This window comes from Ciona robusta, chromosome 8, assembly GCF_009617815.1.
Source record: "Ciona robusta chromosome 8, ASM961781v2".
Lineage (NCBI taxonomy): Eukaryota > Metazoa > Chordata > Ascidiacea > Phlebobranchia > Cionidae > Ciona > Ciona robusta.
In genome coordinates, this window is record NC_143242.1 from 4664417 (window position 1) to 4688644 (window position 24228).

At 34.6% G+C, this 24228-nt stretch overlaps 2 protein-coding genes and 1 pseudogene across 3 annotated transcripts; all 3 read left to right on the forward strand.

The window, feature by feature from the left end:
• The first annotated feature begins 1081 nt into the window (after positions 1 to 1081).
• Positions 1082 to 9705, forward strand: LOC149732546 (uncharacterized). Its single transcript, XM_089882901.1, has 8 exons — positions 1082 to 1229; positions 3012 to 3225; positions 3956 to 4113; positions 5648 to 5777; positions 6276 to 6397; positions 7584 to 7746; positions 8187 to 8376; positions 8853 to 9705. Exons 4-8 carry the CDS (start codon positions 5694 to 5696, stop codon positions 8975 to 8977), a joined length of 684 nt encoding a protein of 227 aa, XP_089739027.1. The 5' UTR covers positions 1082 to 1229; positions 3012 to 3225; positions 3956 to 4113; positions 5648 to 5693; the 3' UTR covers positions 8978 to 9705.
• A 908-nt stretch (positions 9706 to 10613) lies between these two features.
• Positions 10614 to 17683, forward strand: LOC149732547 (uncharacterized; annotated as a pseudogene). The gene is made up of 8 exons (XR_016385549.1): positions 10614 to 11235; positions 11798 to 12070; positions 12415 to 12600; positions 12904 to 12999; positions 13674 to 13804; positions 16281 to 16366; positions 16720 to 16899; positions 17187 to 17683. The product of XR_016385549.1 is annotated as an uncharacterized LOC149732547 (transcript).
• Positions 17684 to 17774: 91 nt separating this feature from the next.
• Positions 17775 to 24154, forward strand: LOC149732548 (uncharacterized). Its single transcript, XM_089882898.1, has 12 exons — positions 17775 to 17917; positions 18166 to 18373; positions 18627 to 18733; positions 18871 to 18925; positions 19275 to 19407; positions 19905 to 20067; positions 20561 to 20729; positions 21045 to 21142; positions 22267 to 22338; positions 22843 to 22998; positions 23248 to 23410; positions 23738 to 24154. Exons 1-12 carry the CDS (start codon positions 17816 to 17818, stop codon positions 23866 to 23868), a joined length of 1557 nt encoding a protein of 518 aa, XP_089739024.1. The 5' UTR covers positions 17775 to 17815; the 3' UTR covers positions 23869 to 24154.
• Positions 24155 to 24228: the final 74 nt, after the last annotated feature.

Sequence of the window (24228 nt, forward strand, 5' to 3'; positions counted from 1 at the left end):
TCTGTAACATAGTATACGTCCGTGGCGTGGCGGGGAAACGACTGTTTTGTTTCCGTGTTCATTATTCCTATATGTGAAATGTTAAAATAGAAATTTAAACCGTTGATATAACATGTAGCGGGTATATATTATCATAGAGTAGGGGAAGTTGAGACATCTTATCGTTCTATTTTCACGTCCAATTTGGTAGTAAACAAAGAACATTCAAAGAATTATAAAACTATGCCTTCACAAATCCCTTAGACCGTTAATTTTTAAAATACGATATCAGGATATTTGGATAATATGTGCTAACGATGTCCCGTCTTCCCCCACAGTACTATACCAAGACATAGATATTATTATTCGTAGGACATTTTCCACAAAGAAAATGGTAATTGAATGTAGCATAGTATGCGTGGCATTTGACGTTAGTAACCCATATTACACCTTCTAACTCTGAACGTCGCTTTAATGGAAAACGACATACTTAAGTTAAAAGCACTGATAACTATGTAATTGGACGCGCAGTAAATTGCCATTGGGCCTCTGGCGTGTTTACTGCCAGACGAGTGCGGCACACATAATCATCAACAGTAGGTACGCAGTGTGACAGCAAAGTATACAAGTTCAGAATCTACAGCTTTGTTTCGTTTTCCTAGTTTGTTTTCCTAAGTTTGTTAACTGGTTAAGGCTGTACTGCGATGTAAGTCATTAAGGTTGTTTATTGACAGCATAGGAGTATTACAGTGTTTTATTGCATACAAAACAAGACAGCATATATAGAGGTTTACATAACACGCACGTTGGCGTTGTATTGAAGAGTATATGCTGGCTATATGCTAACATCATTTTATTTGAGTTTAAAAGTGCGAGCAGAGCTAAGACACAATGAAATGCACAGATATTTACAAAATGTGTGTCTGTTGCTCACATGTCGCTTTATTCTCATTAAAAACACGACGTACGAAGAGTAGCACTAATTTATCTTACCCGAAAATTCGCGTTGTTTTATGCATGTAGCCTATATCCTAAATATTATTATCACGTATGTCTCTAAACTGTATATTTTTGTATGTATGTCCATGTTATCTATATTCTCATTTTATCACATTCTTCGTTGCAGTGGTGGCACAGGTTACATAGGTATGTTAGCTGTTGGTAGTTGGCTTGTGTTAATGGTATGGCTGGTAACAACTGTAGCAACAACAACAACAAATGTACAAGGCAATGCTTTTTGGAACTGCCTGGTACGTTTTCTTTGTTCTTTTTTGTATAGGTTAGGGTAAGATGGTTTATGTTTTATTTCTTTTTATTGCTCATTTGGTAATAAACAATTAAAGAACGTTAACAAAATTATTTAACTAAATCCTCACGATTCTAAAGATGCGTCGTTAATTGTGATAAAACAAATATGGCATATTAATTTCAACGGCTTATGGGTATGAAAAACTTATAGTGTAATTCCGATATTTCATCTGTCATACGGCAAGACTTCATCACGAAATGTAACGCAACATTGCAAGCAACCGAATTATTTATATCATGGCTGGTGGCACAAGTAACAGAATATGCGATATTACATTATAAAGCTATCCATTTTACCCAACAGTATAAATCCCGCATGCATACATAACACTAAAGTATTTGCATAAGCCATATCAGTGGGAATTTATTACGGATTGATAATCGTAAGCATAAAATGGCAACTATACTAAATTTCCTAAAATTAAAAAAAAATTTTTTTTTTAAATTTAGTATTAAATTTTCGTACAATATATATCTTGATAAGGGAATACACAACCAAACACACCCAAGATAAGAAGTTACAATTAGATTGCAGCTAATATTATTGTGAATACACGCTGATGAGTCTGATGTTTATTTAGTGTGGGATCGAATAGTTCAAAATAACCGGTTCAACAAGTTACGCGTCATCCTTGTTGGTACGGAGATAGAAAATCGGTTCAGTAAATTTAAGGATGCGATATTAGGTTGGAGTATAATGATTTTTTTTCATTTTTGTTATCCTATTTGGTCGTAAACGGAGAATATTCAAAAATTTACAATTCCGTATCGTCGCACCTTAGAAAAAATCGTTGTTGATTGGTAAAAACACGATTAGAAATATATGAAACATTAAGTGCTAACGGTATCCATCTTACCCACAGTATACAATATGCCTTCAAAATTAAATAATTTTGACATTTTAAATTGGTTAAAATTTAAACTATTGATACTATCACACTTTTTGTTAGTGCTTATACAAAAAGTTGTGCTTAAAATTTAATTTAAAGATGCGACCTTATTTTTCGTTCAAAATTGCTGGATAATTTGACTATTAAAACTAGTTTAAATCAAAACTTGATACCAGAAACATGGTTTTGGACCGGTATGTTTTGTTTATATACCAATCATGTACTTACGTGTAGGCTAGTTTCTTCCTATTACGAAAATATTTGTGATGGGCTGTTTTGTATTATAGTTTTATACATACATGTTACAGCAGCAGGCCAACATATAAAGTCCGTTTATATAAACTGTCGCCGGCGACATATGTCTGTCGTTTCCCCGCAATGTAAGGATAAATGTAGTAGGGAGGGGAAATATAGGGCACCTTCTCGTTCTATTTTCTCGTCCCAGCATTTGGTAGTAAACAAAGGACATTTAATTAATAAAACGTGTATTAATTGTTTAAAACACGGTCAGGATATTTGCATATTATGTGCTAAAGGTTTCCTGTCTTCCCCATCATCCCGACTATAAGTTATATTTGTTCATTCAATTTATGTATATTGGAATACGGTGTTATAATATGAAAGTGAAACTTGTCTTCTGTGTTGTTCTATGTATAGAAATATTACATTTACAAAACTACGTTTATGCAATAATTGTAAAGCGAGCACTAAGTATATGCAACAGAACAACCGTGTTACAACGACTGTCGTTGCCCTCCACATGAGGAAAAAATAGTTGCATTTATTTATTCATTTATTATTAACAAAAAAATTAACATGACGTCGTATTTTCAGCCATGGATCAGGACGCAAACGTGACGTGTGGTGGACTGGCAATCACAGTATTGTTACGTCATGAATACATAGCGCGAAACAGGAACTGGATTGGAGATGGAAGATTCTTGAGTCTCAAGGACAGAACATGTAGAGCTATTATGACGTCAGATGGTGACGCAATTTTCAGTGTTGCCGGGGATTTTTCGAGCTGCGGAATACTGTGTCTGTTACAGTAAGAACATACAATAAGAAACTTTGATTAAAAACCCTTCAAATATACATAAGCGAAGATCAAATGAATTATGGCCTACTCAATACATTGAGTAGGTAGAATGAATTAAAATTGCGAAGAGAGGAATCATATAGCAGCACGCTATTGGTAAAGCTACTCGAGGGAAGTAAGTGTCAATAGCGTCACTGCTAAACTGAAATTTACTTAATTTGGACAAATTAGGATGTAATTGAAAAAATGTGCGCGAAGACACTAGCAGTACACAGCAGACATTCGTTATAGTTACAATGCATAAAACACTATAAGCATTCAGTATATCCCTTGAGGGTAAAGTTTTGAAGGTAAAATGTTGGCTGAAACCCAACTGTTTACAAAGATAAAACATTTACCGTGATAATTCTTCAATTAGTTTATGATGACTACAATGGTATAAACGCCCGTTTGACGATTCAGCAAACCAGCGCCTATTTTGATTGCAGCATTAAAAATAATTTACTCACAATTCAAAAGAATAGTTTATAAAAAAGTTTTAAATACGCATTGTTTCTATTGGGTGTAATGGTCACTTCATTTATCAAATAAGTTCTGTTTTTATTACTTTTAACGTGTTATGACTACTATGGTTTTGCTAATATGTTTTAATACATTTGATCTTCGCTACTGTATATTCATATTGAAAGAGGTGAATACAGTTTAAGTTCACGTTAATTTAATTTAATTTAATTTGCAGGAGCAACTAGCTGACACCGGTGCACTGGAGACAACCGAATATAAATTCAGCAACCAACTTGTTCATGAGGCTGGGACTGGAATTGTGTCGAGAAAAATTAATCTGTTTAAATTCGATTGCATTTATTCAGCCAATCAGCGCCTCAGTGCTTTGACCACGTGAGTATACATTAACTATTATGAATGAATGAATGAATGTAACTTACTTTATCCTCGCGTGGCCGGAAAACGACAGTCGTTATCACACGGGTTTAACACCTCGTGTCAGCTTACGAGTTACCATGTATGTTACTTTTTAGGTGTTTTTTTTTTGTTTGTTTTTTCATTTTTTTATGTACGACTGATGATTTGGACAACCCATTAGTGACAACTAGGTTGGAGCAATTGTCGTTAAGTGTCTTGCCAAGGACACATACGCCCACAATGGTGGAACCCATTACCTATTGGTTACAAGCAAGCGCGCTAACCACTATGCCACGGCGCCGGACATTATATATTGATCTATAGGAGGGTGGGGGAAAACGGGACACCTTTAGCACATAATATCAAAATATCATGACTGTGTTTTATACAATACCCAACGGTCTATATTGGGGTCGTAAGAATACGGTTTAATACCTCTTTGAATGTTCTTTGTTTACTACTAAATGGTACGAGAAAATAGAATGAAAAGATGTTCCATCTTCCCCACTCCAGTGTATGTTTGTACTGTTAATAAAAAATATTACTTTGAAAAGATAATATTTATATATGCTCTGTATTCGTGTTCATACGCACATATTAAAACAGTGTTGGGTACGCATGCTGTCTTGAATGGTTTATTGTTGAAGGCCATGTGAAAATTACAGCCATACCCACTTCGTTTGTTTATTGAAAAATGCTGTTTATGTATAATGACGCATTTGGCAATCTCATCTCATATGCATCACGTATGTCATGTTTAACAAAGCACTCTTTTTGTCTTTGGCTTTAAATTTGTTGGATTTTGCTGTCGGAGCAGTTTAAACATTACCCTATGGTTAGCAAAATAAAACTTTCCGGGATTTAAAAAAGCCTATACCTTTATTAAATCTTGTAATTACGTTACCAAAACATTTACATGCCCATGAGGAAGTTCCCGATTACCCGGCGGCGAATCCTCCCCTATATTACTCTACATTGATCTCCACCATCTATCAACGTAATAACCCATACTTATCCTCTCAACACTGTCAAAATGGCTGAACCTGCCCGGAGCGTTTCTGCTTGCTAACAACACACGAACGTGTACTTGCTAAAATCCTGAAGTTATTGTATATAAAAACCAAGACCACAGAAATTAATTAATTAAAAAATTAAACGTTAGAGTGGTTCAGTTATTTGTTGCTTCTTTTCCAGGCTTAACTATGTAGCGTTAAAATTAAACAAAGTGTAATACCTGTTGGTGCAGAGTATATATTAGTTTGGGGTAAGATGTTTCACGTTTTCATTCTCTTTTTTATTGCCGCATTTGTTACTAAACAAAAAAATATTTCCAAATTTATATAACCTTTAAACCTCAGCATGGCTCTAAAAAGCGTTGTTAATTATTAAAACACGACCAGAAAACATGGTATATTATGTACTAACGGTATCCATCTTTCTTAGAAGTACTTTATTATTATTTTTATCTTGTTTTTTTTTCTAACGAGACATGATTGGTTGGTTTAAACAGGTCAGCTGACGTACACGTGATCAAAGTTGAAAACATAAACGGCGAAATGGAAGTTTTTAAAAACATCACAGAAGATGCAGTATACAATAGCGCTCCTAATATAACCAGCAACCAGACTGTATTTATACGTGTAAGTATATACAGCGTAACGTCAGTGTATTTTATGTTGTAACCTAATGTGTAGGCTATATGGCCTGAGGAAAATAGCTGCGTTATCTCAGATCGTCATCTTGTAATTTGAGTGGGCTAAAGTTTAGGAAACTGCTAATCGTTTGTTAGAAGTCTGTAATCTCTTTATTTTATGCATTAAATTATAGCTTTTTTAAAACATAATGTTGTTTTGTTGGGTGAAAAATACCAATATAGGAACCAGGGTTTAGGTCCAAGTTTGTCCATTATATCCCGACTTATTTTATACAACATAAATGTTTATTAATCTCGAAAATACAGTAACATAGACCAAATTAATTTATACAACGAAAAGAAAGAAATTAGCAAAAAAAAGGACATTTTTAAAACACTGTGGGTATAAAGTACTTGAGTAAAAGTGTCAAGTAAAAGCGCTTAACCCACATTACAGTATATATTAACTCATAATGAACTGTATAATTAAATTGTTAATTCTCAGGTATCAGTAAAGCAGCCACCCGCTATAAATATTCCAACTGTTAACTTCAAGTTTACAACCGTTATTGAAAAATGCTGGACAACAACTACTAATGTTAATAACTATACACTAGTTGAAAACGGGTAAGCACATATTTTGTTGCTTTTTGGCATCTATACTATTATCTATAGATCCCATGTAGAGACATTAATACACAAAAAAGAGTGTCCCATCTTCCCCCGCCCCTACTATATATAAGTACTGATGTGCGGTAAGGTAGGTACCGTTGCAACACAAAATCCCAATATTTGCTAATCGTATTTTTAACAGTATAGTGAAGATTTAACAGTAGTGAAAATACAGTTATATAATTCTGTAAATATTCTTTGTTTGCCACCAAATAGGACGATAAAAAAAGAATGAAAGCATGTACCATCTTCCCCTGCCATACGTTATGTATATGTAATGTGACACCACCTTTTGCCACTAACCGTCAACTCTAAAAGGGTTAACGACACACACGACTTTGTTTGTGCCCAAATACGAATAAAAACCGTTAAGATGTTTAAAGTTATAACGCCTTTGACAGCAGCCACGCGTCTCGTAAAGCTATATACGTAACGTGGTTTAGTTTAAAATATAACCGCCCATAATATATACAGCCTATACAACGTCCACGGTGTTTACATTCAAACCTAAACGTTTATATACGAACATAAACCTCTCTATTACGTCCTAAGTTAGTAAACATCTTGAAAAACCGAAAGAACTTTAATAACTATTTGGTTTAATGGGCCAACTGTGGCCTAAATCTCAGGTCCCATGGCGTGTCCCACTGCAGCAGGACCTCACTCACACAAAATAGATTTATTTGAATTATAACACGTTTTATCAACCCACACGATTATGTGGTTTGTATGTCTGTGCCTTGAAGCTATTTCTTCACTCCAAATGTCAACGGTGCTCAAATTCCCACGTAGGCCGAATCAAGCTTGAGATAAAAAAAAACAAACATTAGATACTATTATCCAAGTTCATTTTTGCTTATCCACACAATGCAATAGCTTTAGCAACTAATCTTAGTCCAAAAATTATGCCTGCTTATCCACACATCACTTTTAAAGCTTTAGCAACTCGTTTGCGCTGTGAGCATGGAAATGGAAATACGGATAAGTTATTCAAGTTTCCACATAGCCCTTTGAGGATATAAATGAAAAAACAACAACAATAAAGCATAAGTTACACCCCCAAAATACCCTATACACCTTATAACCAAACAAATAAGTAATGATTGTATACGATCGCTTATCTTTTTCAATATCTTCACAGGTGTCCTGTAGACCAACATGTAGATATGCTAGCTAATGGAGAATCCCTGAACGCAACATTTGGTGTCCAGCTATTTCAAGTGGTCGTTGGTAATGCAACAAGCGCCACAGTGTATTGCGCGGTGAAATTATGCAACAAAACCAACGAAAATTCGTGCGTGCCGGTAAGTCATTTACCTACAGTCATAAACAACCTGTAATTTAGATGTCAAACTTAAAACTGGTTGCATAGATTGCGACATTTTGTATCAATAAATGGATCTAACTTATTTGTTTATTCTCACGTGACGGGCACCGACAGTCGTTAAAACTCAGGTGTTTTGTTCTTATATATAGTAGGGCGGGGAAGACAGGGCATCTTATAGCATATAACATCGGTTTTTCTTTGTTTACTACCAAATGCGACAAGAAAATATAATGAAAAGGTGTCTCATCTCCCCCACCCTATACTATATACGTCGTGCCCGCTTACGAGTTACCACGTATGAAACTTTGTAAGCCTTGGCAAACGGAGACCTAGTGATTTTAGATGTAAAAGATATACCGTGTATAAAGGTTGGGGAGGGAACAGCACTGGTATTTATAAGCTGTAATATTCCAACAGCAATGCAACGAAAAGCGGAGGAAACGATCCACCGAGGATGAAGATCGTGAAATCAAATATTTCATAGAATCTTCAAACAGGGTTATTGAACTAAAGTTTCCAATAAGAAGAAATGAAGCTTTACCTTCGGTACAAACTTACACGGCCACTACAGCTAAGCCGGCGAAAAACGAGGGTTTATCAAATTTAAGTAAGTACTTGTACTTGGTGATGCTATGTTCTCCGGTGGTGCTGTTTTAAAAAATGTTTACATGCTGCGACTTGAAAAATGAAGAGATTTAACTTGTTTAGTCCTCGCGCGGATGGGGGCAACCACAGCCGTTATAACACAGGTGTTCTTTTTTGTACACATCGTGTCTACTGTCATAGGATAACACAAGATTTACTTTTATTCTATTTTACGTCCCATTTGATAGTAAACAAAGAACATATAAAAAATATAAAACTTGACCCTCACGACTCAAATGGACCGGTGTTAATTGTTTGAAACACGATTAGGATATTTAAATTTTAGGTGCTGAAGATGCCCCGTCTTCTCCTACCCTACTGTATGATATACGTCTCGTGTCAGCATATGAGCTTGTATAGAATTTATAGCAAACCGAATCAGTTGTTAAATTTTGTCATTGCCTATTCTTATTTTTCGGTAATTATTTCTTTTTTCAGATATTATTCTTCTGGTGTCTCTGACTGCTGGAGTTGTAATCATAGTTGCTACGATTCTTTGCCTAACAGCAATTCTATGTTCGAAAAACAGACGAGGCAATCCAAAAAGAATGGACGCGTTTTGATATCTCTCTCTTGCGTGCCCATAGTTCTATGCATACGGCAGCAGATTTAGAATATTATACTTATACTAATTAAGCTCTTCATTCGCGTTTACCCTTCAAGGTTATACGCTTATATCGGTTATAACCGTAGCTCTCTTGTTCCTAACGTTTCTTTTTAACTTCTTAGATGTGATATTTTCACAAAAAGGTTAAAGCGACTTTTTATATTTCATTTTAAAAGTTTTACCGGCAAGGACTTTTAGTGTAAAATCTGTATTTACTTTTAAGTGGGAAAATTGTCTTAAATATGGAAAGATGGGGTAAGAAGGGACACCTTTTTAATCTATGTTCTCGTCTCATTTGAAAGTAAACAAACAATATTCAAAGAATTTTAAAACCGTATTTCACGACTCCTGCAGACCTTTGTTAATTGTTTAAAACACGATCAAAATATTTGGATAACATGTGCTAAAATCGTCCCATCTCTCTTCACAGTACTATACTTAAATTGCAAAAAGTTTATTTCTAAACTGCTTTATAAACACCCCCTGAAACAGCTTTTAAGCTTTTTACAGAACATTTAGCAAGACTGGTTTCTATGACTACAATTTTTGAAACTGTACATGTTAAATTAGATAAAGCATATCTTTTTTCTAAGCTGGCCCATATTCGTTTACTTGATTGCAGATTTCTTAGTTTAAATAGTTCGAAACGCATGAAATACAATAAAACAAAATGCACTGCTCCGATTTTCATTGTCTTTATGTTTTAACACTTATAAGTTAATCAACGAATAAGAAAAGTTCAAAAAAACGATTACACTTATCGGCAAGGAGTTCATTTGGTGGGTCAACTCTGACCCATAAGACCCCGTTGCGTCCTGCTGTAGGAATAACATCATTTACGATATAAATACTAAACGCTATGCACAAGTTGAGATGCAATATTAGCATATGTTTATTTATAGAACAACACACTAAAGTTCCTCGGGCAATTCAGCAGCAGTATATGCTTGGTAAAATGAAATACGTGGTCCTTTACCTTCTTTAACACAAATGTATATGCATTTGTTTATTTGAAAGTTTTTATCTTAACATTGTGTTACCCTGTATGGTTACTGGAATAATAATAACGTAAACACTTTGAAAAGATTTCAGCTTTACCTCTGTAGAGCATTCCACACCCTTTTCGTTAAATATAACATAAATCTCTTTCTACGGTTTCTATCTACCAGCTTTGGGTGAATAAACGAGACAGGAACTAAAAACGAAACTCCAGCCGTTAAAACACGCTGTGGATAAAATGTATAGAAAAGAGTGTCAGGTAAAGACTGTAAAACTCAATATAGAATGAAGTCAATGTAGAATGAACAATAAAATACACCGCCAGGACCAAGGGCATCATATGTTAATATACGTGACGTTGCCATAACGCCAGACATGTATAGTTCTGTATTGGAAGGCGATTATAATCGAGTAGGTAGCTTTTGTGGTTTTGTTTGAGCTACGAAACTCCTTTAGAAATGATTTGTAAACAGATGAAGACATACGGCAGAGGCGAGACAGGCAACTGTTAATGCTATTGAAATGTAAACTAGTACACGTTAACACGTTTACGCACTGTTTTTTTCGTTTTACTGCGTGGTAGATTAATTGAAATAAGAATAATTCACCAAGTGAATTTACCAAAATTATATACCCCAAAATGGCTTAAAAAACTGTTATTATAATAGTCAATAATAAAATTAGATCAATTGTTCTTTAAATTAATTAAAAAAGGATTAAACAAGTTTATTAGAAAGCGAGACAGCTTGAAAATTGTTTAAGTCCCCTAGCAACGGTTTTGATTTAGATTTATTTGCTTGACCGATTTTCTCTAGATGAGGCAATGAGGCGTGACCGAGCAAATCTTAGCACCTCAGCCAAACGTGGGAAGCGGCATGCACGTTAGTTTCATCAACTTGTAAACGGCATTTTGTATCTAGAGCCATCGGCGTGGTTGTTTCAGAAAAATGCCGGTAATTCAGGACGCTTACAGCGTCAATGTCAGTAACCGATTTGACTTGGGTTATAAGAACTACGGGGATAGCGATAACGAATCGGACGTTGCCGAAGACATTGACCCGTTAGAACAGTTGAAAAAACTTGAAGAGGAACGGGCCAAGGAGCGCGAACAGAAAAAGAAGCTAAAAGAAATTGCGGCCAAGAAAGCCGCCAAAAAGGGCATCCATTTTAAGGAAAATAAAGATGCCAATGTCCCTGCTAAAAAAGAACAGACTGGTAATTTATTGTTTAAAATTAAAAAAAGTTGTTTGAACTTTAAAATTTGTAGATTGTTCCGTGTTATTAATAATATAGTATGTTATCACGGCATTTTATAGATGCAAAAAAGTAATTTGTTTTATCATAATTACATTTGTTTACGTCAAACTGTTTAAACAAAAAACCTGGCTTGAGTTTGTTGTTTAAATCATGTTTTTTTTTTCTATTAAAACGCACCATATATATCTACACCTAAGTCAAACCAGTGGCATTGGTGGTCTACATGTTGCAAAATAAAGGGATGAATTTGGGTTGTTGTGCAAGTCTCTGGGCCCATGATGGCTTGTGCAATTTATTGATTCGCATCATGTTCATTCGGTGCGAATCATTGTTCACACATTTTAGATGCCCACCATAAACTAGTTTAATTTAGACTGAGTCTAAAAGCTTGATTCCTTAGTCCTAAAATATTTATTGGAGTTTTTTTGTATTAAGCATTCGCTATATTGTTAGAATTTCTTGAAATGTTAATTAACCATCTTTTGTTTCTTAACGTCATTCTTTATTTTCTTAACCATAGAGCCCGTGAAAGAGGGTAAGACGGGCGGACAGAAGCAAAACAACCAGCGTGCTCCAAGGAGGCAACAAACTGGTGACCGCAAAGACAACCAAGTGGGTGACGAGAACAGGAGACCCCCGAGGAGACGTAACGATGGCCCCAGGAGGCCCCGCGTGAGAGGGGTGAAGGTGACACCTTCGGGGAAGGGCGAGGAGAGGATAAACCAGCCCCATATAATCGTGGGGGTCCACAGGGGCCAGATTCTCGACCAGAGAGACGCGATCGACCAGAAAGGTGCGGCTTGAAAGCAAATTGTTTAATTGACATATGGTTTTAGATTTACTTCTAAACTTAACAATAAAGGTTTGTCACTTGCCCTCTTCTTGATGATGTTGTAAGCTTTTTGGGGTTTTGCATTCAAGCCGAACTTAATGTCAATGGTGATTTACAGTACTCAGCACATTCTTATTTTAAATATATAAATGGAAAGGATGGGGGTATTGATTATAGTAACATGATAATTTTTTTCCTTTATTTCTTAGGTAAAATGTGTTTTCATGGTGTAAATGGTTTCATTATAAAATAAGTAAATAATTTATTAATTAAAATAATATAATATTTCTTGGCTTTTTCTTTAGAAACGAGAGATTCCGAGGTGGTCGTGGTGGATACAGAGGTGGAAACCGTGGAACTTATCGTAACGATGGAAGAGATGATCGAGGGAAGAGGGAGTTTGATCGGAGAAGTGGAAGTGACAGATCTGGTGTTCGACCAACTGAGAAGAGAGATGGGGGAGGACCAAGGAACTGGGGGACTCCTGGAAAGTGAGTAGGGTTTATAGTTTGGAGTTTTGTGTGAGACCTTTTAAAGCAGTTTTAATGAAATGGGTGCATTTTTGGTATCTGTAAATGCTGTAAAAAGTACTTGCGGGGCAAATTAAGTTTTATCAGTTTTTCCAAGTTAAAATTCATTTTATATTTAAGTGAAATTAAAGAACCAACCGAAGCTGTAAAATTTGTACATAACTTTGTACAACCTATGAATGCTGGTTTAATGTTAGATCATTTTTCTTATTAAAGATCATTTTGTTGAAGTTTTTCAAGTTTAATTTTATTTTATTCTTTCAGTGAAATTGAAGAACCAACAGAAGCTGTGAACCTGAGCTCTGAAGATATTGGTAACTGGGCTGATCACGTGGAGAATGAACAGAGTGAAACCAAAAAGTAAACAATCAATATATTGTTCCCTTGTGTGCTGTAATTAGGGATTGGGGTGTGGATTAATTATGGGCTGCTATGTTATTTCTTTCATTACTTAATTTTGGTGTTTAGGTTTATATAGATTATATATGTGTAGTTGTGCACCACATTGGCTGATTTAAATATTCTGTGTGTTATTTTATTATACTCAAATTGGGTGTATGGTGCTTGTGTTATAGCAGATTTTGTTTAATTCCATGCTACTAGATTATACAGTTTGTGCTTTACCAAGAAAGTGTTTGATACTGCCCTAAATTTAATTAAATGTGTACATGTAGATCTTATTGCACCATGGTGATCTTAGAGCGATCATGTCTAAATATTGGCTTGGTCGTTACGTTTGGTGCAAAATAAAGGGATGAATTTGGGTTGTTGTGCAAGTCTCTGGGCCCATGATGGCTTGTGCAATTTATTGATTCACATCATGTTCATTCGGTGCGAATCATTATTCACACATTTTAGATGCTTACCATAAACTAGTTTAGACTGCTTGATTGCATAGGTGTTAAGTTCGTATAACACAGGAAGCCTCATTGATTAATGCGTTAAATCGAATATACTTTGACTCTGCTGGTTTATACAGACACCTAACATGCCTAGCATAATGCCACATACCTATCTTGTATCTGTTCTAACAGGGAAAAGAGTGAGGGAGAAGGAGAAGAGGAGAAAGAGGAAGAGGAGCAAGAAGTTGAGATGACTTTGGATGAATGGAAGGCAGCTCAAGTGATGAAGAAGCAAGAGTTCAACATCCGGAAGCCTGGAGAAGGTGAATGTTTTGTGTGATTTTCAGTTTTTATTTTGGACAGAGCATGTTAGTGTACATATTTTTTTTAAATCTAATTCTGTCTTTTAATGATAGGAAGAATTGCAATATCGGTGATGTCTTTTGTTATAAATATAATTTAATATATACAAGTATTATTGCACTGTTGGTGCATTTTGCGATCATGTCTAATTATTGGCTTGGTCGTTATGTAAGGTGCAAAATAATGGGATGAATTCATTTGGCTTGTCCAAGTCACTGGGCCCATTATGGCTTGTGCAATTGTTGTGATTCGCATCATGTTCATTCGGTGCGAATCATTTTTCACACATTCGTTTGAGATCATAGGCGCCAAACCTGGGGTGGTAGGGTGTGCAGGTCTACAACTGAATTTTCTGTATTGCATTGATCAGTGAATGTTACAACCAATAAGTTTGTTGTTTCACAGAATTGTGCGTCTAACTATCCCTGCCTACCCTGCATTTTGTAAAGTCTGATGCATAAGATTTTATTTGTTTAATGTAGTATGAGCCTAAATGTGACTATTTACAAAATGATTACAGTATATAGGACCATTTTATTAAAATAGACAATACAAGTTTTTGTTTATATACAACATACCAGGTAAACTTTTAAAGTTATATTAGTAACTTTGTATAATAAACACGATCAGGGTATTCTATCACATGTTAAACAAAGGAAATAGCTTGTCATTATCTACAATCTATTATTCAATGTTTTACTGATGGCTAACACCTTGCCACCTTTGTACCTGTACTATATTAAACTTATCAATGTATGTTAAGTATTTGTCCGATGTGTTTAGTAGGACTTGAGGGTTAAAAGCTTCTTTCCATGTTAACTGTACAAAACAGTAAAACACTGTATGAATCTATATGACATAATTACATCTTTATGTGTTGACTAGTTTCGGTACACTGTATGTTTGGTCTAAATGTAACTCATGTATTCATAAATTATATGACATACATACATTAGTAATTTTATGATACATTATATAATGATATGCAATTTCTAATATACAGCTGAAAGCTGTAATTTGAGGCTATAAGCTTATTGCAAACCATTTAACAGCATTGAGATTATGTACATTTTCAATTCTCTTCCTGTGGTTTAAGTTGCTGTGCTATAAATATTTAATGATCTGGATTGCATGGGTTTTTCCACTTCCTATGGTGCCTTTGTTGCTGATGGTTTGACGCTTGTGTTTGTTATGTCTGTATAAAGGAAACGACACACTGTAGTATCAATTTACATGCACGGAGGACTTGCATAACATTAAGCAACAGTTTCTGTTTATCTTTCATTATTATATTACAGCATTTATATTGTCCTTTTCAATACCAACATGCTGGCTTATGAGACGATTTTTATTTCCAAGCTTTGGTTTAAAACAGACTGTCATGTTTGTACTAAAACTAACCAGAAAATTTGTGTTTTATGCAAAAAAAAAGCTTATATTGTTTTAAATAGACAGCTAATGATAAATAATGAAATATGTACATTTTAAAAGCAAGCCCAAAAGATCAAACAGCTTTGATTCTTTCTAAATCACTTTATACCTTGTATACCATCATATTGATTTCGCAGCTGTAAGCATTAAGAGACTTACAGTGAAGTATGTCTGACGTAACTTATTTACTGTCGTGTTATTGAAAACAACTGCTGCCTTGTTTCGATCCTTTAGTACAATGAAGTAGTAAACATGCATGGGTGCCAAATTTTTTTCATATCGCATTGGTGGCAGGTATAAAACTCATATTCTAGTGAAACAAACTTAAACTTGATAATTGTAATGTTTATTGATTAATGCAGTAAAAAATTCCAGGGTAGGCCTTGTCTACCTTGCCATCCTAAGTTTGTTGCCAATGCTGGTAATTCAATTATCACCAAATCAATTCTTTGGTCTCGATATTATACGACAGATGTGCATCTTATTATTACCATTATCGGTTGACATATTGTCAATGCTCTAATTAGGCCTCTCATGTGCGTTTTTCCTAAGAATTGACCTCAAGTTTGGTACTTACGTTGAAGTTCTAGCAACACTTGAGCTACTATATTATATAATAGAAATTGGCCCTATCTTTATAAATTACTAAAATTACTAATGGCAAAATTTTAATCACATCATCGGGGTATTATATTTAAATTCATTTTTTATTCAAAACCACATAAAATTACCATAATAATTTAAGTTAAGCAGTATGTTTCTGCAACTTCAAATCTTTTGTCTGAAATAAATGGTTAATGCCAGTTTTAAGAGTTTTAACTGGAGTCAAGTCACCACTTTTTTATAAGAATACAAGCTTAGCCTTTTTTGACTGGTTTAAAACCATAATTGTGAGATGTGAGAACTAAGTCTAGTCCAGGTTAAAACGCTGTAAACAGAATTATTAATTATCATTACCATAGAAACAACTGTTGATAAAATTTTAATACCATTCTATTATTTCAGGGGAGGACTCGGCCAAATGGAAAGGACTCAAACTTCTCCATCCTTCAGCAAGAAGTAATGATAACCAGGAACCAGGACTACAGGAGGTATTGGTTTGATTACTTGGTACTGCTGTACATATGCATGTTCTCTGTGGGGTTATTGCAACATAATCTCACCATCGTACAATGTAGTTCAAAAAAACTGATGTGGCGAATACAGTATACTTTTGCTCTACTTTGTTTGTGTGAACACCTAAAAACAGGGTCTTTTCCGGTTTTTTAAACTGGGGTGCCATTGTTTTACTTGTTAATATAATATTGTGTTACCAGTTTTCACTAAATACATGATACACTAACATTTTTCAGAGCATAAATGCATAGGCACGAATGACGTTAAATTTCGAAGTTTCGGAACATTTTTAAAATGTTTACATTAACAGCCTTATTTATACCAACAGGACAACAGCCGCCGAGGTGTGCAATCTAAACCACAAGTTGAAGTTGACATTCGATTCACTGACATGCCAATGAGAGGAGGCCGTGGCGGACGAGGTGGCAGAGGCCGTGGCGGATACCGTGGAAATGACCGCAGATCTGGTGGCAATCGTCAAGCTAACAAAGGATACAATGCTCGCTCAGTTAGTTTACAATTTTATTTGTTCTCTATTGATATAGCTTAGAGTTTTTAGGTGTTTGTGTATGAATGCGCTATGTGAGTTTTTTTAAAAGAAGACAGTACATTAACTTAACCCTAAACTGCTATATAATGAATCCATAATGACCTTGTGAGTTCAAGGCCTAAAATTCAAAACTGACAAAAAGTTAGCATTGATGGCTATGAGAGCTGTGATTTTTTCTGCCTTCGGATTGACCTCGTATGCTAAGTATGCCACTTCATACAACTAACCACTGGAAATTTTTACAGAGCCAACTTCCCCCTGATGTTCTTAACGAAGCTGAATTCCCAACTCTTCCCGCTGCATAAATGAGCCTACGTGACTATTTTTAAGACAATTTGTAGAGGGCATGAGTTGAACATTGTTTTTATGCTCCCAACTTTTTTGTTTGGCGTCCAAATGTTCCTATCGGCGGACCTTAGTTGACTGTGGTAACATTGTAAATAGCATGACTTATATGCTCGCTGCGTTTGTGCACCGTTTCGCATACGATTTTATGTCAATTTGCAAAATAAGTTTCACCGTTTTTCGGATAAATAAGTTTACCCCCATGTTTTATTTCAAAATGCTTTTCTTTGCAGCTGGTGTGTTTAAACCCAGCGGCAAAAATCATGGATAAAACAACATGCATGCGTTCAACATGGTGAACATTGGATTTTGCTTGGTTTGGTCTCTCAAAGAAAACTGAAATAAATTAATTGGTTACACAAATGTGTGCATGGAATTAATAAATGAAGCCCCAATATGTGTGCGGAACTGAAATGTCAATATTGGCGGAGAAAAAAAGGCAGTGCGGTTATACATTGACGCATTAAGTATTGGTAGCCGATTACTTCTCATCAATAGTGACCACGTAATATAGTCCAGAGCTTCTAGAATGGTACTGCACAGCGATTACCCTGAATTAGTTATACCCAAAGTTAGTGTGTTTGATTACGTTGTACAGCATGCAAGGGAACACGAGGACAAAACTGCACTAGTAAGTTAAAATTGCATTTTGTTCGATTTATACCAGGACATTAGCTTGTCACTTCAATTATTGTGTGAGCGACTAATAACGTAATATGGACAATTTCAAAAAGGTCTGTCAGTAAACATGCCAAGGATTAAATAAACCCAAGCGTATATAAAAAGAAAGATATAACGACGAATGATTAAAAACGTATCCCCCATACTATTAGTTTATTACCATAAAGCAGTAACTGATTTAAGTAACTTGGTTATCAGATTGAAGGCTCTACTGGTCAAAGTTTCACTTTCAACCAAGTATGCGATCTGTCAATCAAGTTTGCTTCTGTGTTGAATAAGAGAGGTTTAAGAAGGCAAGAAGTTGTTGCAGTTTGTTGTTCAAACTGTATTGAATATCCCATACTGGTGCTTGGTGCTGCTGCTAATAATGCAATCTCTACTACATGCAACCCTCATTATACTTACTGTGAGTATTTATATAAAACAAGGTTGTTCCATATGTGTGGTGTATTCATGGCTGAATGTAAATGAATGTAAAGGGGCAACGATAGTCAATATAACACAGTTAATTTATACACTCCATGCCAGCTTACGAGTTACCAGTTACCATGTCGCTGACGTGTGTAACTTTGTGGGTGATTGTTTTTTCTATATGGCCAACAATGTTATAAAAAGTTTATGCCAGGGCAAATATAGAATTGACGATATGTTATTCACAGATGAAATGTTGAAGCAATTCCAACACTGTCAACCAAAGTTTGTTATAACTGATGCTGATCAAGTTGAAAAAGTTAAACAAATTGCTGATCAAGTTAAATCTATTCAGGTATGACAATTGTAATAATACAACAGACTCATACTATTCTATGTGGTCAGATCCTTGTCGAGGATTTAGGCCAAACTTAACCCATAATAAGGCATACCCTTAACATCTTTATGCAAATACTACTTTTAACATTTTAGGAAATCTTTACTGTTGGAAAAGTAAATGCTTTGGTTGCTGAAGATGATGGCAAAGGTGAATGATAATTATTCTTATGTGATGTTCAAGTTATAGACCATTAGATTAGACCCTTTGATTATATACTATATACAGCAGAAGTGTTTTAAACTATTTCAATAACTAAAGGATACGGGGTTCAAAGCTCAACATGGATAACGATATGTAACATATTTTTTTATTATTTTCAAGTTTTTTGTTTGGAGCTAAATTCAACTTCAGTGATGTATACGGGATGTTATGCTTGCGTTGAAATTGATTCAAGAAAATTTTTTATACCTCTATTAAGCAGTCAGTTAACAATTATTTTTGACCCAACCATTATTGCAGTTACAGACTAAATATATACATATATATTCATATATAGGTTTTCCATTTGGTACACAAATTAATCTTACTGAGGATATTGCATTCTTATGGTACTCAAGTGGTACAACCGGTATTCCTAAAGGTGTAATACACACCCATTACAGTTTTGTAGCTCTTCTGACTTTGCTTCGGTAAGCTGTAATTAAAATATTTCTCTTAAGATGATGCATGGAATATCATTTCCATTTAGGCAATAAAATTAGAAAAAACAATTTCCTGTTCCTGCCTTTAAATTTAATGAGTTGGAACAGGAAATGCCGTGAACATTTATACTACATCTAGACATCTAACATGGTCGCATGAATATGCCATGTGTGTCTGGTGTATATGAAGACACTCAAGTTATAACTCAATAGTGAGCATAAGGTGTTTTAATACACTATGCATGTCAGGTGTATAAGAAGAATCCCATGTTATAATTCGACAGTGAGCATCAAATGTATGAATACATTATAGATGTCCAGTGTATGAGAATACACCCATGTTATACCTCAACAGGAGCTTGAGTTGTATGAATACCCCATGTGTGACTTGTTTAAGAAGACACCACATTACCCTAACCCTACACTGCTATAAAATCAACCCATAATGACTATGTCCAAATTTAAACACAATGCTCTTTCAACAGTGGTCTTGGAAAACCTCCCCCCAACACTATCACATACAGTGTGCTACCAATGTTTCATGCCTATGGTGCATTAAGATTGTTCTCTAACTTGAAAGGTTCCAACCATGTTATTGATAAAAGATTCCACATGGAAACTTTCCTCAAAGCAGTGGAGAAATACAAGGTTATTTATACTTTAATAAGATTGATAAATATTGTGAATTGTGGTTTATTTGTATGTTGTTTTGGTTTTAATCTTAGTAAAATCTGTTGCATCTGTTGAACTTTCAATGTTTTGGTTACAATTGTTTGGGGTTTATAGTTTCAATGTCTGAACTGGAAGAAGTATGCCATGTTTAAAACTGAATGATGGTACATTGGTACCTACGAATTATAGTGGAAATTTCTGTTCTGGCACCTAATCGCAATTGCTTTAACCCAATGATCACTCACGGGTTGTCTAAATTTTCAGCCATACCAAAAAATTAAAAAAAAAATCACCAACAAATTTAAATGTATATTTGAACTGGCAGGTGTATCAAACAGAACACCTGGGTTATAACAACTGTCGTTTTCCTGGCACACTAGGATGAAGCAAATTACATGTATTCATTAAACTATACAAGAAAGTTAGACTACTTCTTTAAATGAAATTTAAATGTGATTTTTTTCTACAGATTTCATCATTTTCAGCAGTTCCACCTATCCTTATTGCTATCAAGAATTACCCGCACCTTAATAAATACGACTTATCCAGTCTTACAGCAATAGGATCTGGTGCTGCACCATTATCACCAAGTGTTAATGTATCTGTAATGCAGAAAATGCAAGCTCTTGTGGTTCAAGGTAAGAATAAAGACAACAAGCTATATTATATGTTTATACGATATTTGTTGAAAATAACTTATTTACCCTTGCATGCTGGGGCAACAACAGTAGTTATAAAACAAATGTGCTATAACATCAGTTTCATTCATCTCATGCCCGGTTGCCTGTTGCCGCCTATTTAACTTATAGAGTGATTAACCTTTTATATGGCTGACAATCCATGAGTGACCGCTGGGTTGAAGCAAGTATACATTGTTGCAGTGTATTATAATTTACTAATTGTTCAACCTATGCGGCTGTTATTTTATGTTTTTAAATGAACTATATTTACAGGTTGGGGGCTGACTGAAATAGTTTGTATAGCTGCTCATTTTAGTCCTGCTGCCCCGCTAACTACAGTTGGTTTTCTTCTTCCGAACACTAAAATAAAGGTAACTTGTTTAAGCTAATCCTGGAGATTAAGTCGTAAAACTTAGGGTATCTCATTATTTAATGTGTCAAATTCAGTATACTTTAGTTCTGCTTAGTGGTATGAACACCAGGCTACAGGGTAAATCTATTTTTGGATGTAAAACTGTTGTGCTAAAACACATAATATCACACCTGTTTCAAATGTGGAGTTACATAGATATAATTACCCTAGGCACTCCTAAGGTTATGTTATGCCTATGTTTACAATGTACTTATGTTGTTGCATACCTTGAGCAGAGGTTAGAAGGGTCATTTAAAAGTCACGAAAAGTTAATATTTATGTAATATCAATACCATGGGGCTATATTACCTATGTAAACAGTAGAGATGTAAACCTATACACTGTGGACAAGAAACCATTAGAATCAGTTTAGTCATCACTTTTATAAACTTTAACCCATAGTGTGGCGCTCTTGCGCAAAATCATTTTACAAGATTTTGCAATGTCATTATCGTTTATATATTAAACATTCATTGGGTTATAAAGATGGTTTAACCATACCAGCACATGGTTAAATATTAACCTATCTGTACTCATTATGAGTAATGACCCAATCCAATGAACCTTTGACCTCTCTTTGCCATTTTTTTGCATTAATAAAATCTATGGTAGTTATTTTAATTCATCTTGTATCAATTTCCATTACCTTCAATTGGAAATTTGTGTTGTATGTTTTATATAAATTAAAGCATTGGTGTTTTGCATTGTAATAGTTGCTATAAAATAACTGTGCTACAAGCTTTTTGCACAGAATATAGATGCCATGTCTGCCTCTGTTTTGGATATCAAAACATATATATATATATATATCTTAATAAATTGCTGGAATATTTTTTGGGGGATTAGGATATGCCGGGCAGCAACAGTTAATACACACCTAAGGTTTAGCAAACAGGCATTTTCTTTTAATTAAATGTAAACATGTTTAACTGTAAGCATGTTTTAAAAACTATATTTTTTTTATATCCTGTTTTGTTAATTGATATTTTCAATCTTTGCTACTGTAATTAAGACAAAAAATATTATAATTAGAAGAAGAGATGTAGAAGAGACAAATAAAAGTTCTTAATATTATTACAACAGGTTGTCCACCCAGAAACAAGGAAGGAATTGGGGGTGGGTGAGGATGGTGAATTGTTGGTGAAAGGTCCTCATGTAAGTTAGATCAATATCATTAACCACTATATGTAACTAATCTGTATGAATGAGGTTTTATGGCAAGGCAAGCCATTAAACTAAAGGTTTAGGCCAGATTTGGCTCATTACTCTAACACCCAGCATGCTATAATCCATTGGTGACCAACTGACCACTGTAATAATATTATTAACCACTATTTGTATATCTGTTCTATACTCATGCGGTCTTGTGGCAAGGCAAGACACAAGTTATTAGGCCAGATTTGGCTCATTACCCCAACACCCAGCATTCTGTAAGTCATTAGTGAATACTGAGTATAGCAATAACCTTTATGTGCCTTGCCCTGTGACACATACATCAATAGTACCTGTATCCAACATTGAACACAGTATCAGTTTTCTCTAATTTCATTCAATTTTTCCTGTGTTTTTTCTTATTGATAAAATGTTTGTTGTTTTTGTGGATGAACAAGTTACATTCAGTCTTCCCAGATTTTCTCTGATTGTTTTTTGTTTTGTTAGCTGATGAAAGGATATTACAACGATCCTGTTGCAAGTTCACTTGCATTCAACCATGAAGGATGGTTTTGTACGGGAGATATTGGACATTATGATCACGATGGTTATGTATATATTGTGGACAGAATGAAGGAACTTATAAAATATAAAGGTTTTCAGGTAATTCATAATTCAAAACAACAATTCAGTTAAATCGCTTAGTTATATTAGTATAAGTTTTAAATGTTTTATATAATATATTTGGTGACTCTTCTGTGGTTCATATATAGTTAGACGATTCTGGTAAAAAAATTACAAAAGTGCCACAATATATGTACACTTCGTATTGATTGTTTCGTCATTAAAAAAGCTTTGTTTTTACAAAAGTGCCAACATTATTTAGTTGTTAATGTACATTTTGCTACCTAGGTACCCCCTGCCGAGCTAGAGAGCGTTATCCTTTCCAACCCCAAAGTTGCCGATGTTGGGGTAACAGGGATTCCCGACCCTGAAGCAGGGGAAGTCCCTCGTGCTTATGTTGTTCGTAAAGATGGGACGTTGACTGAAGAGGAATTGAACAACTTTGTTCAAAGTATTCATAATTTTTCTTACACTTTTTATATAGTTTTTGTAGTTTGTAATTCATCCTAGGATTCAGGTTTTTGTACAGTTTTTAATATTTAATAGGGTATAATTAATGTGTTTACTTGGTAGGGTAAAGAGTTCTCTGATAAACACTCTTCCTGTTATAATTTGACACTAAACATGAGGTGCATGAATACACCGTGTGTATCTGCTACCATTGTCCATTATTAATGTATAAGACACTTGACAGTTGGTATTAAATTTATAAATACTACATGCAAGGAAAAACATCTTATTTAGTAGAAAATCTAACCTTTAACTTCTTGTTTTTCAGGCAGAGTATCAAAATACAAATACTTATACGGTGGAATCAAATTTGTGAACAGCATTCCTAAGTCTCCAACGGGAAAAATATTAAGAAGGAAATTACATGAACATGCTCTCAAAGAATTAAATAAACTATAATTGTTAACTATAGGGGTAATGGGCCAACGCTGGCCCGAATCTCAGGTCCCACACTGTAGGACTTTACTTATATAGAAATGCAATATTAATGATATTAATTATTGACCTTAAATACTATGCATTTTACTATGGTTTCTAATTATATACAATATAATTTATGCAATATCACTATGGTTGCAAAAAAGTTGATAACCTCGTTTAAAAAAAATAAAATTGTTGCAAAGGTTTATAAATCTGAAATTTATCGTTATTGGTTAAAAACTGAATAAATCATTTCATTATTTTATTGTGTTAACAAATTTTATTGAGCACTATTTATAACTTAATATTATGCAGTCCGTTTTATGTTGCAGCGTTTGT

Coding starts and splice junctions, on each gene's coding strand:
- LOC149732546 (XM_089882901.1), top strand. CDS start 5,694: ATGGAAGTTTTTAAAAACATCACAGAAGATGCAGTATACAATAGCGCT. Junction 5,778..6,275: donor ACCAGACTGTATTTATACGT/GTAAGTATATAC, acceptor GTTAATTCTCAG/GTATCAGTAAAGCAGCCACC. Junction 7,747..8,186: donor ACGAAAATTCGTGCGTGCCG/GTAAGTCATTTA, acceptor ATATTCCAACAG/CAATGCAACGAAAAGCGGAG.
- LOC149732548 (XM_089882898.1), top strand. CDS start 17,816: ATGGTACTGCACAGCGATTACCCTGAATTAGTTATACCCAAAGTTAGT. Junction 20,068..20,560: donor AAGCAGTGGAGAAATACAAG/GTTATTTATACT, acceptor TTTTTTCTACAG/ATTTCATCATTTTCAGCAGT. Junction 22,999..23,247: donor TAAAATATAAAGGTTTTCAG/GTAATTCATAAT, acceptor TTTGCTACCTAG/GTACCCCCTGCCGAGCTAGA.